This window comes from Chiloscyllium plagiosum, unplaced genomic scaffold, assembly GCF_037043375.1.
Source record: "Chiloscyllium plagiosum isolate Xiang-an unplaced genomic scaffold, Cpla_swu_hap1 HiC_scaffold_31, whole genome shotgun sequence".
In the NCBI taxonomy this organism is placed as follows: Eukaryota; Metazoa; Chordata; class Chondrichthyes; order Orectolobiformes; family Hemiscylliidae; genus Chiloscyllium; species Chiloscyllium plagiosum.
In genome coordinates, this window is record NW_028270169.1 from 57,030,063 (window position 1) to 57,045,738 (window position 15,676).

The following is a 15,676-nucleotide window of genomic DNA, read 5'->3' on the forward strand; positions in this document are numbered from 1 at the left end:
ACTAACTCTAACTGATCAGATCAGTTTAAAATAATTGAATTGATTTTTGTTGGGTGACATTTGGGCTGATTTGACCGAGTTAAGGTGTAGACCGATTCTGCTCTAATTGTAAGGTGATCAGACTTCATGGTTGAATGGTCTGCTGCCAATTATTTTAATGTCTTAATTTTCTTTTTCAGGAGTGACCGTATTACTGAAATAGTGAGGAAAATTAATGACATCAGAGTTCATGTGAACTTTTAGTCCTGAGCTTGTTCTGCACGACGATGGCAAGTTATCTTTGAAGCATGAAGTTTGAAAGTTCAATGAAAGATGTCTCCAATTCCTCTGAGACTAAGTTGAGGAAAGCAAAAGTAACAACATTTCGGCCATTGCTGATCTTACTCAAACTTTCAACACTCTTTCATACAAGGCGCAATGAAATTCATTCTGGGTGGAATTTCATTAGGTTTTATTTTCAGTTGGCATAAAGATCCAAATCGGTAACCTTGCATCTCAGATCCTCTTACAATTTATATACAGTTCTCCAATCAAAAGGAATCATTTGATAGAGAGACTGGTGCTCCACCAAGGATTAGTCGAAGATCATCCATCGCTCTCCGATCATTAACCTGGTTCTTCTCTGAATACTATATCTCAAACTCAAAATTACTATTACCAACCTCTTACTGGACTAAATGCCGCCAGTGGAAGGGATATTTTGTTTTTCTGATTTCTGGCTTGTGCCATGTACGGTTTCACCTCATGCCTAAAATGCAGTTCTTTTTGTATAAGTCTAGAATTGTGCTCAAACACTTTTCTAATGCCCCCAAAGCCTGATTCTAGAATTGTTTCATTCAAAGCAGCAGAATATTTGCTTTATCTGTTCATTTTGGTAGTTGCTTAAAGCAGGGGGAAAATACCCCCCTGTGTCTTGGGATCCTGTACTCTACATTATGTCCACCCATAGGGTGGATGAATCTTTCTCCCTCCAGCTGCCACTACTCAAAACCATGCTTCTGGCATTTCCTTTTGTTGCAGTTTAACAGCTTTAATCTGGCTCACAACATGGGTCTCACCACACTGTAGGCATATGTATTTCATGCTTGCTTGTGCAGCTGATTTTCAGCTTTTAAAATTGTTTCTGGAGATGTATTTTAATGCATAAAGGAAATGTGCATACCCTTCATCAGATGTTTTGTCACATTTTATATTGTTTTTGTTGGACCAGTTTGGAAGGCCCTTCTGAAAGTGGCCATATCTCTTGACAATGCTTTGAGTTTCACTTTGCACACTTGTTGTTTTACTGGTTGGGAGAAGGTGTCTGATTACATCTCTCGATCTCCACCACCTAGGTGGATGTAACAACACTGCCCCTAGTTTTACTGCCTCACACTGACTCTGGCCTTATGACCTGTTGCTCCCACTGAAAAGTGTGTGCAAGTCCAGTGACTTTATGATCAGAATTTGCTCTGATATCCATCATCCCCCATGAGAAGTCATCACGCGGGTGAAATGATGGAATGGGGAGGTGGAGAGAGAGAAAAAACCGTTCACGTACAAAACCTTACATGGTAGGAGACAGTAATTTAGAAAGGGAAGGGTGACAACTGATCCAGGTTTGATTCTATAATTAATAATCCAAACATTACGATATTTGAAATAATATTTTGGAAGTTCTTGTAAATGAATCTGACAGTTTTGTACTCATATCTAGTTTATTTTTGCAACTCAGCTGTTGATTTATGAAAGGAGGTCCTCTGTTTGGAGATGCGATGGCTGCTGTAACTCTTTGTAAATGCTATGCAGGAGGAGAAGGAAGTAAGGTTAATTTAATGCGCCAAATGGGAATCAGGTTAATTAGTGCCCAATTTTACTCTCCACTGAAGTCCATTTTCTATTTGATGGATTATATTAAAATTACCCTAAATATTTTTTGATAAAGTAGTGTTTAAACATGTTCATCCAGAGCTTACAGCCAATGTACAAGATCTTTTTTAAAATGTATTACTTTGAAATATAATTTTGTGTACTTTATACAACTATGTGAATAAAAGCGTTTATATGGTCTGTGTTGTATTGTTGATGAAAGAGCTAACTCACAGGTTGAGCAGTATGGCTGAGGAAAGCTGATGTAGCGCCTCATCCATTCAGTGGAAGCATAGGAAATGGCAAAGATAATGCTGGAAATGCTCATTGAGTGGCATCTGTGGGCAGAAGGAGGGTGTTTTGGGTTGATGACTTAATTAGCGAAAGATGTAACAGACTTGAAGCAGGTACAGAGGCAGAGAAAGGGGACATAGTGGAAATACTGCAGGAGTAGGTTACTCTGTCCCCTCAAACAGTCCAACATTCTAAATCATGGGTGATCATCTACTTGAACACCCCATTCCTGCACTATCCCCATATCCCTTTATATCTTCAGTAACTAGACATCTCTGCATCCCAGTCTTGAGCTTATCTAGTAGCTAAGCCTCCATAACCCCTGGAGTAGAGAATTCTCAAGATTCACCATCCTCTAACAGATTAAATGACAAAAGGATAATGTGTGACAAAATACAAAAATCATCTGCAAGAGCTGTAAAGTGACACCAATATGATTGTTATTGGCTGTATGATAAAAGGGAATAGTTGTTATGATCTAGTATTGTTGAACTCATCTGGAAGGCTGCAAAGTGACCAGTTGAAAGATGAGGTGCTGTTTTTCAGTAGAATGATGTAAGAGACAGAGGGCCTCATTTCTCATGGCCTCATTCCTGATGAAGGGCTTTTGCCTGAAACATCAATCCTCCTACTCCTCAGATGCTGTCTGACCTGCTGTGTTTTTCCAGTGCCATACCCCCGATTCAAAGACAGAGGGTCTAAGGGGAAACTGAGTCAGGAATTTGTGACAAGTGACTGCAAGGTCAGGGCTACACTTTATGGGCTGGAGCAGAGGTGATCCAAAACGTCTCATCCTGACTGCATTTGGTTGCTCCTACTATCGATTAGAAATGTCACTGTTATAAGAGGTGATTATGAGATATAGGAAGCGGAATAGATAATTTAGTGATCAAGGCTGGTCTGTAATTCATTAAGATCATTAATCTGTTTGTTACCTTCACCCCATTTTCCTTTCTGTTCCCATAACACTTGCCTCGCTTGTAGATTAAAAATCAAACTCGGCCTTTTATGATGCATGCTGGGGAAGAGCATTCCAAAGACTCAGAGCATTCAGTTCCATCCTAAATTGGCAAACCTTTTTAAACCATTTCCAATATAAGTATGACCCTCCTTAAACATGGAAACCAAAACTAGACCATACTTTAGATGCAGTTGTAGGTTTTGGCGTGTCAACCACTGCCAGCTCATGTTTGGAATAGCTTGTTGCCATTGTGAGTCTTTTAAATAAGATGTAGTTATTGCATAATTGAAATTGGATACAAGTTACATCGGTAAGACAAACATGGTAACAAAGACTATTGGGAGTCTCAGGATATATGGATATAGTTCACTTAATACAAGCTGCCAGAGGAAGTGGAGGATGTGGCTACAATTATAACATTTAAAGGGCATTTAGGTAGGTATATGAATAGGAAAGATATAGAAGGACCTAGGCCAAACGCTGGCTATTGGGATGTCTGGTGCCGAAGAGTTGGACTGTAGGGTGTTTCTGTCCTGTATGACACTTAAGATCCAAAATTGTTCTGGCTTAACCCTATTCAGTTGGTATGATATCATACGTCTGGGTGGAGCCTAATGCAGTCACCAATGTTGACCCTTTAGAACCATGACTGGAGAAAATCTTGCCCAAAGTTTGTTCTTGTGGTTAACATTTGACATTCATAATCATAATAGTGGCACAGTGGCTCAGTAGTTAGCACTGCTGCCTCTCAGCACCAGGGACCTGGGTTCGATTCCAGCCTCAGCGATTGTCTGTATGGAGTTTGCACACACTCCCTGTGTCTGTGTGGGTTTCTTCCAGGTCCTCCAGTTTCCTCCCACAATCAAAGATGTTAGGTGGATTGGACCATACGAAATTGCACATCGTGTTCAGGGATGTACGGGTTAGGTGTATTAGTCAGAGGAAATATAGAGTAGGGAAATGGGAGGGTTGGTGTGGACTTGTTGAGCCAAATAGCCTGTTTCTACACTATAGGGCTTCTATGGTTCATTTAATGTTGCATAGAGGATGTGTTTTGAAAGACTGGAAGATGGGATTTTGTGGACAAACTTTACTTTAAAATCACTGTCAAAAGTTTGCTGTAAGTATTAGAATTTTTTTAACAAATCTCCCTCAATCACATGACAGGTGACAACTGTTTGCTTTGCCATAGACCCTGTCTGGGCTTTTTTTGAAATCACAGGTTTGGAGTGATTCTTGTTTATTGATCTGGTTCAGTTGAAGAAAAGCCTGTGAAGAACAAGCTAAATTGACAAAAAGCTTGCTCTGACCAAGCTACAAAGTTGATGCCTCCTATTTCTGAAAAGAAACCCTCCCAAAAAACAGTTCAGGGAGCAACTGTTTGTCCTCTTGAAAGTGATTGAAAGAACATCTCAAGATTGCAAACAATTTTTGGGCAGGAAATACAAAGACTGAAGAGACAACCATGTGACTTGACTAAACCTGTTGGAGCAAGCACTTTGAAACATTCAAACAAAAACCAAGCTGATAATCTGAAGCAAACACACAATGCTGGAGAAACCTAGCAGGTTTGGCAGCATCTGTAGAGAGTGAAACAAAGTTAACATTTCAAGTCCAGTATTGCATCATGAATGAGTTGGACTGAAGAGTCTGTTTCCAAGCTGTACAGCTCTATGACTCTAACTGATACCAAGGACAAAAGAGGAAATCTGTTCTTGTGTCTCTGAATTTGCTACCAGACCTGAGTTTCTCCAGCATTCTTTGTGTTTGATTTGGAACATTCTATGTTTTATCCTTTGGCCTTCAACCCATTGGCCAAATATTTTGTTTTGAGAAAGCTAATCTCTGCAGAGTTTAATTTTCTCTTTTTCTGAAGTTGGAGTTGTGCTTATATTTTGGAGATATTTATAGGATAAATATTAATACTTCTACATTAAAATATTGTTTTGATCATAAGCCTATTGTGTTTATTAAGAAACCTTGTTGATAGATCCTTGTGTTTAAAACTTTTTATGGACTACATTTATTTAGTCATTTTGATAACTAGCAAAAATATTTTCTAATGGAACTAGTGGAATCAAAGTAATAGCACTCTCCTACAGCCTCAGCAGTAACCTAAAAATGGGGTCTTGTCTGAGATACCTGACAAGGACGTGTTTTAATTAAAGAGGGGTGATGATAATTTGAAAAAAGGATAATGCAGAAGAAACCTGGTATATTGCTGTTTGTGTTAAAATGGCTTGTGCCAGTTGCTAAGACTCTTTCAGATATTGAAGATTTATCACTGAATGAGTTACAAAGAATAACCACGGTAAGAATAATTGAGTTGTCTGGGAGATTAAGGTTAGAATTAAAACCAATGGTTAAGTGACATAGTTTAGGTAATGACACAGCATTTGAAGTTGTAAGAAGAGCAAAGCAAACTGGACGGTGAGTTAATTGAGTTAGTGAGAATTCAGTTGCAGAGGAAGCAGAAACAGAAGTAAATGGAAATTTATTAAAAGACATGAAATTGTGAAGTTCAAAAAGAAAGGAAAAATTCTTTTCAGGCAAAAGAAAGGGAGTATCAGCTTAAAAGGCTTGAACTGAAAGAAAAGCCTCTGATGTTGAGGATTATCCTGATCCTGAAACACCTGGGTTAATCCACATTTTAGGACTGAACATGTTAAATTACCCATAGTATCCAGGGATGTGCAGGCTAGATAAATTACCATGTGAAATGCAGGGTTCTGGGGATAAGGGGATGGGGGTGGGGCTGTGGGCATGGCTGGGATGCTCTTCAAAGAGGTGATGTGGACTTGATGGGCCAAATAGTCTCCTTCCACACTAGGGATTCTATGAGCAAAAGGTTGAAATTCTATTTATTACCTTAATTAGTTGCTTCACATGAATGTTAACTTCTTGTGATTCATGCGCAAGAACACTTGACCCTCCCTGCAACACTTGTTTCTCTAGATTCAAATAATAGTCAGTCTTTTGATTCTTTCTCCTAAAGTGCACTATTACAGATTGTTACAGCATTTACCTGATGACAGTGTGGCAAATTGCCCAAGTATGTCCTGTACATAAAAAGGAGAAATCTAAACCAGCCAATTACCACCTCATCAGTCTACTCTTTATCATCAATAAAGTGACGGGAAGGTGTCATAACAGCACTTTCAGGCACCACCCCTCAGGTGATGCCCAGTTTGGGTTCTGCCAGGGCCACTCACCTTCTGACCTCATGACAGACTTAGTTCACACATCGATCAAAGACCTGAATTCCAGAGTGAAAATAGGTATCAAGGGGCAAACTTTCAAGTGGTTGGAATCATACCTGACTGACTGACAGACAGATAGTTGTTGTTATAGAGTCATACAGCATGGAAACAGATCCTTCATCCAGGTTGACCAAGATTCCCAACTAAACTAGTCCGACTTGCCTGCATTTGGCCTAGATCCCTTCTAACCTTCCATATACATATACCTCTTCAAATGTTCTTTATATGTTGTAACTTTATCTCCACCCTCTGTGTGAAAAAGTTGCCCCTCCGGTGCCTGCCTTCCATGATTTTATAAAAGTCAACCTCCTGCACTCCAGTAAAAAAAATGTCCTAACCTAATCAGCCTCTCCTTATAACTCAAACCCTCCATGCCTGGCAACATCTTGTAAATCTTTTCTGACCTCGCTCCAATTTAATAATATCCTTACAGTAGCAGGCTGTTGAAGGTTAGTCATCTAAGCTTCAGGATCTCTCGACAGGAGTTCCTCAGGGTAGTGGCCTAGGCCCTACCATCTTCAGTTTCTTCATAAATGACCTTCCCTCCATCATAGGGGGCAGAAGTGGGAATGTTTGCTGTTGATTGTACAATGTTCAGCACTATTCCTCAGAGACTGAAGCAGTCCATGTTCAAATGCAACAAGATCTGAATAACATCCAGTCTCGGGTTGATAAATTGTAAGTAACATTTGTGCCTTCATATTATATTCCCTCAGCTATAAAAGCCAATATTCCATTCACTTTCTTTATTATCTGCTGTACCTGCATGCTAGTTTTCTGTGACTCATGAATGGGTACATCTAGTTCCCTCTGCACCAGAGCACCCCAGACTCTCTCCCCATTTAGATTAGAGGTTGCCTTCCCATTTTTTTCAACCCAAATGTGGCAGATAGAGTATTAAACTCTATCTGCCACATTTTGCCCACTCTTCTAACCTATCTATATCCATTTGTAAGGTTCTTATTTCCTCATTGCAATTTAGCATCCTGCCTATTTTTGTGTCATCTGCAAATTTAGCTGTAGAGCCTTCTATCTCTGTTAATGTAGATTGTAAATAGCTGGGATCCAAGCACCGAACCCTGTGGCACACCACTAGTTACCTCTTGCCATCCAGAAAAAAAGCCATTTATCCCAACTCTGTCTTCTGTCCATCAGCCAGTCATCAATCCAGGCTGATAAATTACCCCATCCCATCTGATTCAACTTTGTAAATTAACCTGTTGTGCAGCACTTTATTAAACACCTTCCAGAAGTCCAGATAAATTACATCTACAGCGTCCCCATTACCCATTTTGCTTGTTACTTCTTCAAAGACCTATAGCAAATTAGTCAAACATGATTTGCCCTTCATAAAACCATGCTGACTCTGATGGGTAGTGTTTTGACTTTCCGAATGTCCTGATATTGTTTCCTTGATAATTGATTCTAACACTTTCCCAATGAACATTTTGCCTTCCTTCATTTTGAATAAAACCATTTTCTAATCCACTGGAACCTATCCCATGGCCAGGGAATTTTGGAATATTGTAACCAATACTATCTCTGCTGCCACTTTCTTTAATACGCTAGGATGTAGGCCATCAGGCCTGGGGGACTTGCCTGTCCTCAATCCTAATAGTTCACTGAGTACCTTTGTCCTATTAATGTTGATTGTTCTACCTTATCCATTGCCTCTGATTTGCCCATCCCAGCCAGAATGGTACTATTGTCCTCCACAATGAAAACTGAAGCAAAGTATTGATTCAGCATCTCTGCCAGCTCAATGTTCCCTACTATTAACTCTCCAGTTTCATCTTCCAAAGGACCAACATTCACCAACAAGCTGGACATCATCCAGCACAAAGCAGCCCGCTTGATTGGTATTACATCCACAAGTATCCATTCCCTCCAATACCGATGCTCAGTAGCAGTAGTGTGTACTATTAACAAGATGCACTGCAGAAATTTACCAAAGATTCTCAGACACCATCTTCCAAACCCACAACCATTTCCATCTAATTGGGCAGAAATGGAAACACCATCACCTGGAAGATCCCCTCCACGCCACTCACCATCCTACCGTGGAAATATATCGCTGTTCTTTTGCTATGGCTGGGTCAAAATCCCTCCCCACCCAGACCCATTCCCCTACACCTAACTCTACAGGCAATTTAGCTCAGCCAATTCACCTAACCTGCACATCTTTGGACTGTGGGAGGAAACCAGAGCGCCCGGAGGAAACCCACGCAGACACAGGGAGAATGAGCAAACTCCACACAGGCAGTTTCCTGAGGCAGGAATTGAACTGTGAGGCAGAAGTGCTAACCACCGTGCCATCCTTGATGGGCCAAATAGCCTAATTTTGCTTCTATAACTTATGACCTTACAGGCTTCACATGGACCAATGCTGGGACTACAACTGTTTGTAATGTATATGTTAATAACTTGGAGGAAGGAAGCGAATACACTGTAACCAAATTTGCAGTTGATACAAAAATAGATTTAAAGGTAAAAAGCTAAAAAGAAAATTGATTATGAAAGTAAATTGGCAAGAAATGCAGAAAACAAAACAAGTTTCCACACTTTTCTGAGAGGGTAGCAAATATCTGGAATTCTCTGTCTTGGAGAGTCGTGGAGGTTAGATCACAAAAACTATTTGAAGAGCAGGTAGATACATATTTAAAGTAGGAGTTAAGGGCTATGAGGAATGACACAAAACTGGAATTGAAAAGACTAGCTAATGTAAGTGTGGGGCCCTTGGAGGATGCAGCTGGGGAATTAAAAACAGGAAGCAGGGAAATGATAGATAATTTAAACTAATATTTTGCAACATAACTATTCCAACAATATCAGAGAAACAACATGTTAATGGGAGAAAGGTATTTTTTATTCATTTGTGGGATGTGGACATTGCTGGCTGGCCAGTATTTATTGCCTGTCCCTAGTTGCCCATGAGAAGGTGGTGGTGAGCTGCCTTCTTGAACCCCTGCAGTCATCTGCTGTGGGTTGGCATGCTTACCTTCAGTGACTGGTGCACAAAGACACCCAGGTCCCACTGTACATTCCCCACTCTCAAAGTACAGCCATCCAGGTAGTAATCTGCCACCTTGTTTTTGCTTCCAAAGTGAATAGCCTCACATTTATCCAAATTAAACTGCATCTGTCATTGAGTTGCCCACTCACCCAACCTGTCCAGATCATGCCAAAGGATCCCTCCATCCTCCTCACAGCTCACCCTCCCACCCAACTTGGTAACTCTGCAAACTTTAAGATGTTACATTTTGTTCCCTCATCCAAATCACTGATATATATTGTGAATAGCTGGGGTACTAGCACTGATCCCCATGTCACCCCACTAGTTACTGCCTGGCAGTTTGAAAAGGACCCATTAATTCCTACGCTGTTTCCTCTCTGACAACCAGTTTTCTATACATCTCAATACACTTCCCCAATCCTATGTACTTTAATCTTGCACAACAATCTCTTATCCAGGACTACGTCAATTTTTTTTCTGAAAGTCCTAACATACCACATTGACTGGCTCCCTCTTGTCAACTCTACCAGTTACATCTTCATAGAATTCCAACAGATTTGTCAGCCATGATTTCCCCTTCATAAATCCATGCTGACTCTGTCTAATCCTGCCACTGCTTTCTAAATGCTCTGGTATGAAGTCCTTGATAATGGATTTGAGAACTTTCCCCACTACTGATGTTAGGCTTACTGGTCTATAATTCCCCGTTTTCTCTCTACGTCCCTTTTTGAATATTGGAGTGACATTAGATACCCTCCAATCTGTAGGGACTGTTCCAGAGTCTGTAGAGTACCCCCTTATCCTTCTAAACTCCATACAGTATGGACCCAGAGTCCTTAACCACTCCTCATATGACAAGCTCTTCATCCCCAGGATCATTCTTGTTAAACCTCATCTGAACCCTCTCCAATGCTAACAAATCCTTCCTTGGATGCAGACCCCAAAGCTGCTCACAATATTCCAATGCGGTTTGACCAGAGCCTCAGCGGTATGTTTCTGCTCTTGTATTCTAGCCCTCTTGAAGTGATTGTTAATATTACATTTGTCTTCTTGATTGCCAACTGAACCTTCATGTAACCTTGAGGATTCTGAATGAGGACTCCTGCGTCCTTTTCTACTTCAAATTTCCAAAGTATTTTTTTGATTAGAAAATAGTCTATGCCTCTGTTCTTCCTTCCAATTCTTCCTACCTCACACCTTCCCATATTGTATTCAATCTGTCACTTCTTTGCCCACTCTCCTATGCTAAGTTCTTCTGCAGCCTCCCCGGTTCCTCAACACTACCTTCCTTGAGCCTTTCTTTGTGCAATTAAGTTTAGTAACAGTCCCCTCAGTTCCTTCATTCAAATCGTTATTATATAACATGAATAATTGTGGTCCCAACACGGACCCTTGTGGAACTCCACGAGTCAGTGGCTGCCATTCTGAAAAAGACCACTTTATTAATACGTTCTGCCTTCTGCCAGTCAGCCAATCCTCTATCCATGCCCTCTGTCTCTCCATCTATCTTTGTGCCATCTGCAAATTCAGCAACAATGTCTCAACTCAATGGTCACGAGACATAAACATGAAACAGAACTCCTAATCGCTGTTTTCTGACGATGAGCCAATCAATAGTTGAAGCCAAAGTTATGACGTCAATTAGGGTCTCTACAAGCCACTCCCATCATCTCAATCTGACCTTTTCATTCCTACTCACATCCATTCTGATTTGACATTTGGATATTCTGAACGAAGATCCTGACTCACAGATGTCTTTACATCATCCTTTCATGTCAGGCCTACACCTCTTTGCAGAACCCAAGAGAAAATGCTGGAAAATCTCAGCAGGTCTGGCAGCATCTGTAAGGAGAGCAAAGAGCTGACGTTTCGAGTCTAACTGACCTCTTTGCGGATGTCACCTGACTTTGTATATTCTATATTCTGGAAATGTATTTTCTGACCTTGGTCAACTTGTACTCATGCAGCTTTTTTTTTGTGTGAATGATTTTTGTGTTCAGATAATAAGAACTTTTTTCAAAATTATTCTTTGCATTGACGTTATTTGTTCATCTGTTCATGACATTTTTCAAGAAATGTGCACCTGAAGCCACAAGTCTCATTGGACATGCACTGTATTTATCTTCATAACATTTAGAGCATGCCCACAGTCCAAATTGGATAACATCACTCTTGCTTACATTCAACTCCATCTGCCACAGCTTGGTGCATTCACTTAACAGAAAATAGCAAATGAAAATTGATAGACTATTATCTACACAGTCTATAATGCAGAGCTTAAAAATATGTTGCTGGAAAAGGGCAGCAGATCAGGCAGCATCAAAGGAGAAGGAGAATCGACATTTCGGGCATAAGCCCTTCTTCAGGAATGAGGAGGGTGTGCCAAGCAGGCTGAGGTATAAGGTAGGGAGGAGGGACTTGGGGGAGAGGCGTTGGGAATGCGGTAGGTGGAAGGAGGTTAAGGTGAGGGTGATAGGCCGGAGAGGGGGTGGGGCGGAGAGGTCGGGAAGATTGCAGGTCAAGAAGGCGGTGCTGAGTCTGAGGGTTGGGACTGAGAAAAGGTGGGGGGAGGGGAAATGAGGAAGCTGGAGAAATCCGCATTCATCCCCTGTGGCTGGAGGGTTCCTAGGCGGAAGATGAGGTGCTCTTCCTCCAGGCATCGTGTTGCCATGGTCTGGTGATGGAGGAGGCCAAGGACCTGCATGTCCTTGGCGGAGTGGGAGGGGGAATTAAAGTGTTCAGCCACAGGGTGGTTGGGTTGGTTGGTGCGGGTGTCCCAGAGGTGTTCTCTGAAATGTTCCGCAAGTAGGCGGCCTGTCTCCCCAATTTATAGGAGGCCACATCGGGTGCAGCGGATGCAGTAAATGATATGTGTGGAGGTGCAGGCGAATTTCTGATGGATACTGAAGGATCCCTTGGGGCCTTGGAGGGAAGTGAGGAGGGAGGTGTGGGCGCAAGTTTTGCATTTTTTGCAGTTGCAGGGGAAGGTGCCGGGAGTGGAGGTTGGGTTGGTGGGGGGTGTGGACCTGACGAGGGAGTCGTGGAGGGAGTGGTCTTTCCGGAACGCTGATAGGGGAGGGGAGGGAAATATATCCCTGGTGGTGGGGTCCGTTTGGAGGTGGCGGAAATGACGAAGGATGATACGATGTATCTGGAGGTTGGTGGGGTGGTAGGTGAGGACCAGTGGGGTTCTGTCCTGGTGGCGATTGGAGGGGTGGGGTTCAAGGGCGGAGGAGCGGGAAGTGGAATGATGCGGTGGAGAGCATCGTCAACCACGTCTGAGGGGAAATTGCGGTCTTTGAAGAAGGAGGCCATCTGGGTTGTTCGGTATTGGAATTGGTCCTCCTGGGAGCAGATGCGGCAAAGGCAAAGGAATTGGGAATATGGGATGGCAATTTTACAGGGGGCAGGGTGGGAGGACGTGTAATCTAGGTAGCTGTGGGAGTCAGTTGGTTTATAGTATAAGTCCGTGTTGAGTCGGTCGTCCGAGATAGAGATGGAGAGTTCCCCTAGGAAGGGGAGGGAGGAGTCTGAGACGGTCCAGGTAAATTTGAGGTCGGGGTGGAAGGTGTTAATAAAGTGGATGAACTGTTCAACCTCCCCATGGGAGCACGAGGTAGCGTCGATACAGTCATCAATGTAGTGGAGGAAAAGGCGGGGGGTGGTGCCAGTGTAGCTGCGGAAGATGGACTGTTCCACATATCCAACGAAGAGGCAGGCATAGCTGGGGCCCATGCGGGTGCCCATGGCTACTCCTTTGGTTTGGAGGAAGTGGGAGGATTGGAAGGAGAAGTTGTTAAGAGTGAGGACCAGTTCAGTCAGTCGAATGAGGGTGTCAGTGGAAGGGTACTGGTTGGTTTGGCGGGAAAGGAAGAAGCGGAGGGCTTTGAGGCCTTCGTGATGGGGGATGGAGGTGTATAGGGACTGGATGTCCATGGTGAAGATAAGGCGTTGGGGGGCGGGGAAGCGAAAATCATGGAGGTGGAGGGCGTGGGTGGTGTCCCAAACATAGGTGGGGAGTTCTTGGACTAAGGGGGACAGGACAGTCTATAATGCAGCCTAAATTTGTATCATCTGCAAATTTGGATATATTACTTTCTATGCCATAATATAAATCGCTAAAAAATGTGAATAATTGAGGTACTTAAACCAGATGCTTGTGTGACACCACTGGTCACATCCTGCAATCTGAGAACCTAGCCATTATCTCTACTTTCAGTCACGAACAAAAACAGAAATTGCTGGAGAAGCTTAGCAGGTCTGGCAGCATCTGTGGTGAGAAATCAGAGTTAACATTTCAGGTCCAGTGACCCTTCTTCAGCACTGATGGTAGTGAGGAAAATGATTTTTATTGCAGAACATCACATGGGGAGGGGTGTGCAAAGAGTAAATGATAGGTGGAGCTAGCGCCCAAAGAGAGAGAAGAACAAGTTAGACAGACAAAGGAGTGGATAACGGTCAGCCTGGGAGAATGAACGGCTGCTAATGAGGACTGTCTGTGGCTTGTCGAATGAGCAAGAGGATGAAGTGGAACTGGCAAGTAGTGCAACTCTGAGTCAGTGTGAAGCAGTAATATTGGAGAGAGGTTGAGTATGTGCAAATGACAACACATGATACTGAGTGTGGATCTCAGGATGCAGTGAGAACAGCTGTCTGTGGAATGTTGAAAGTCATAGAAATACCTCTCATCCTGAGTGAATTCAAAACAGAAAGGCTGAAACTTGACTTGGAATCCAAGTGGGTTGGGTCTCAACAGGGTGCAGTCCACTGAGACTGTGATGTGGCTGTGGAAACAGGTTTTAGCAAATACATTGTTAAACACCAGGCGTGAGAGTGAAATTAATGATGCTGAACAAGAAAAAAACAGCTGAAATGGAACAAAGTTACTTTCTGTCGCCTGATGCTCAACCAATTTCCTAGCCAGGTCAGGAGTTTGCTCTCAATTCTGTCAGGTTCTACCTACTTAAATGGGACTTTGTCAAATGGCTACCCCACCACCTCTGCCATTTTCCATATCCGTCCTATACCACTATCCTATAACCTCGGTCTTCGCAATTATCCTTCTGGAGACCACCTTTTGCTTTGCTCAATCTGCAGCACACTCTCCGTGGTCAATATCTCACACCAGAGTGCTCCACCACTCAAACTGATTACCATCGATCCACCTCAACTGCACCTCCCTTCCAGAATTCCCTGAGCTACCAAAACTCCATCCACTGACACTTAAGTATCCTCAACAGTAGAACACACACCACTCTCTGGAGAATATCATTCTAAAGATTAACAACACAATAACTGTCGAAAGTTCACCTCATCTCAGTCTGAAATTATAGGAAATACAGTCTGAAAATCCAAGTCATTGGCACCTATTGCTTCTGCTTTATCCACCCGACTGTTAATGAACACAACATTCTCCTGCATTTAGTCCAACATGAGTTCCCTTTCCTCAAAGCATCTTGACAGTGTCTTAAAACGGTACGATTATCTTAGTGCACGGTTAAGATTTCCAAAGTAATATCCTTACTCACTAATATCCTTCTGTCATCCTTAAATGTCAGGGGCTACTCCTCTTTCCAAATTCCACCTTACTATTGTTAATAGTCTGCACTCTGCAAATGTTATTTCTCTACCTTGGTCAACTTGTACCTAAGGCACGGTGATGTCAATTAGATCGAACCATTCATCTCCATTTGTGCCATTAATACGGCGAACTTGTTGTGAGGGCTTCGGCTGTTCAGAGAATAAGCCTTGATTTTTGTACCTGGCAAATACTCTTTGCACTTATCTTATTATTTGCTGCTGATGTATAATAATCATCATTACAAGGATTGAACTTGCTGTGTTTGCTGACCCATTCTTCCTGCCTGAACCATATCGATACACCGTTGTATGAACTCGACTGGTGAGTGCAGATATTGTAAAACTCCCTTCACCTGACAAGCCTTCACCACAACGTTGTAGCTTTCAGGCCCTATCCACACCACTAGTTAGACGATTGTTAGAAAACAGGGGAACGCTGATATCGATCAGGGAAGCGTGATCATCGAAAGTGAGGCATCACTTGACAAGAACCACGGTTTGTGCTCTTCAATAAAAAAACTTGCTGCTTTGGTGTTCCTGGTGCGTTTGCTCCAATCTCAAGCAGTAATGATGTGTTTGTGTATTGGGGGAAGAAGTTGAACAATGAAATTCGGCAAGAAAAAGTGAGACAGAGAGACGAAGCGAGTCGTTAAAGGGACGTTGCTTGATGAATGGGAGTGTGAGAGTGCGAAACTGGGAGCAGCCTCTGGTGGCTGCAAA

At 42.5% G+C, this 15,676-nt stretch overlaps 1 protein-coding gene across 2 annotated transcripts in view; it reads left to right on the forward strand.

Moving 5' to 3' along the window:
• Positions 1-2,049, forward strand: part of nup88 (nucleoporin 88) — a 49,484-nt gene extending 47,435 nt beyond the window's left edge. For both annotated transcript variants that reach the window (XM_043718836.2, XM_087977567.1), the window contains one exon: positions 180-2,049. In XM_043718836.2, coding sequence (XP_043574771.2) covers positions 180-243 — 64 coding nt within the window. In that variant the 3' untranslated portion in view covers positions 244-2,049. The remainder of the gene's footprint in view (positions 1-179) is intronic.
• Positions 2,050-15,676: the final 13,627 nt, after the last annotated feature.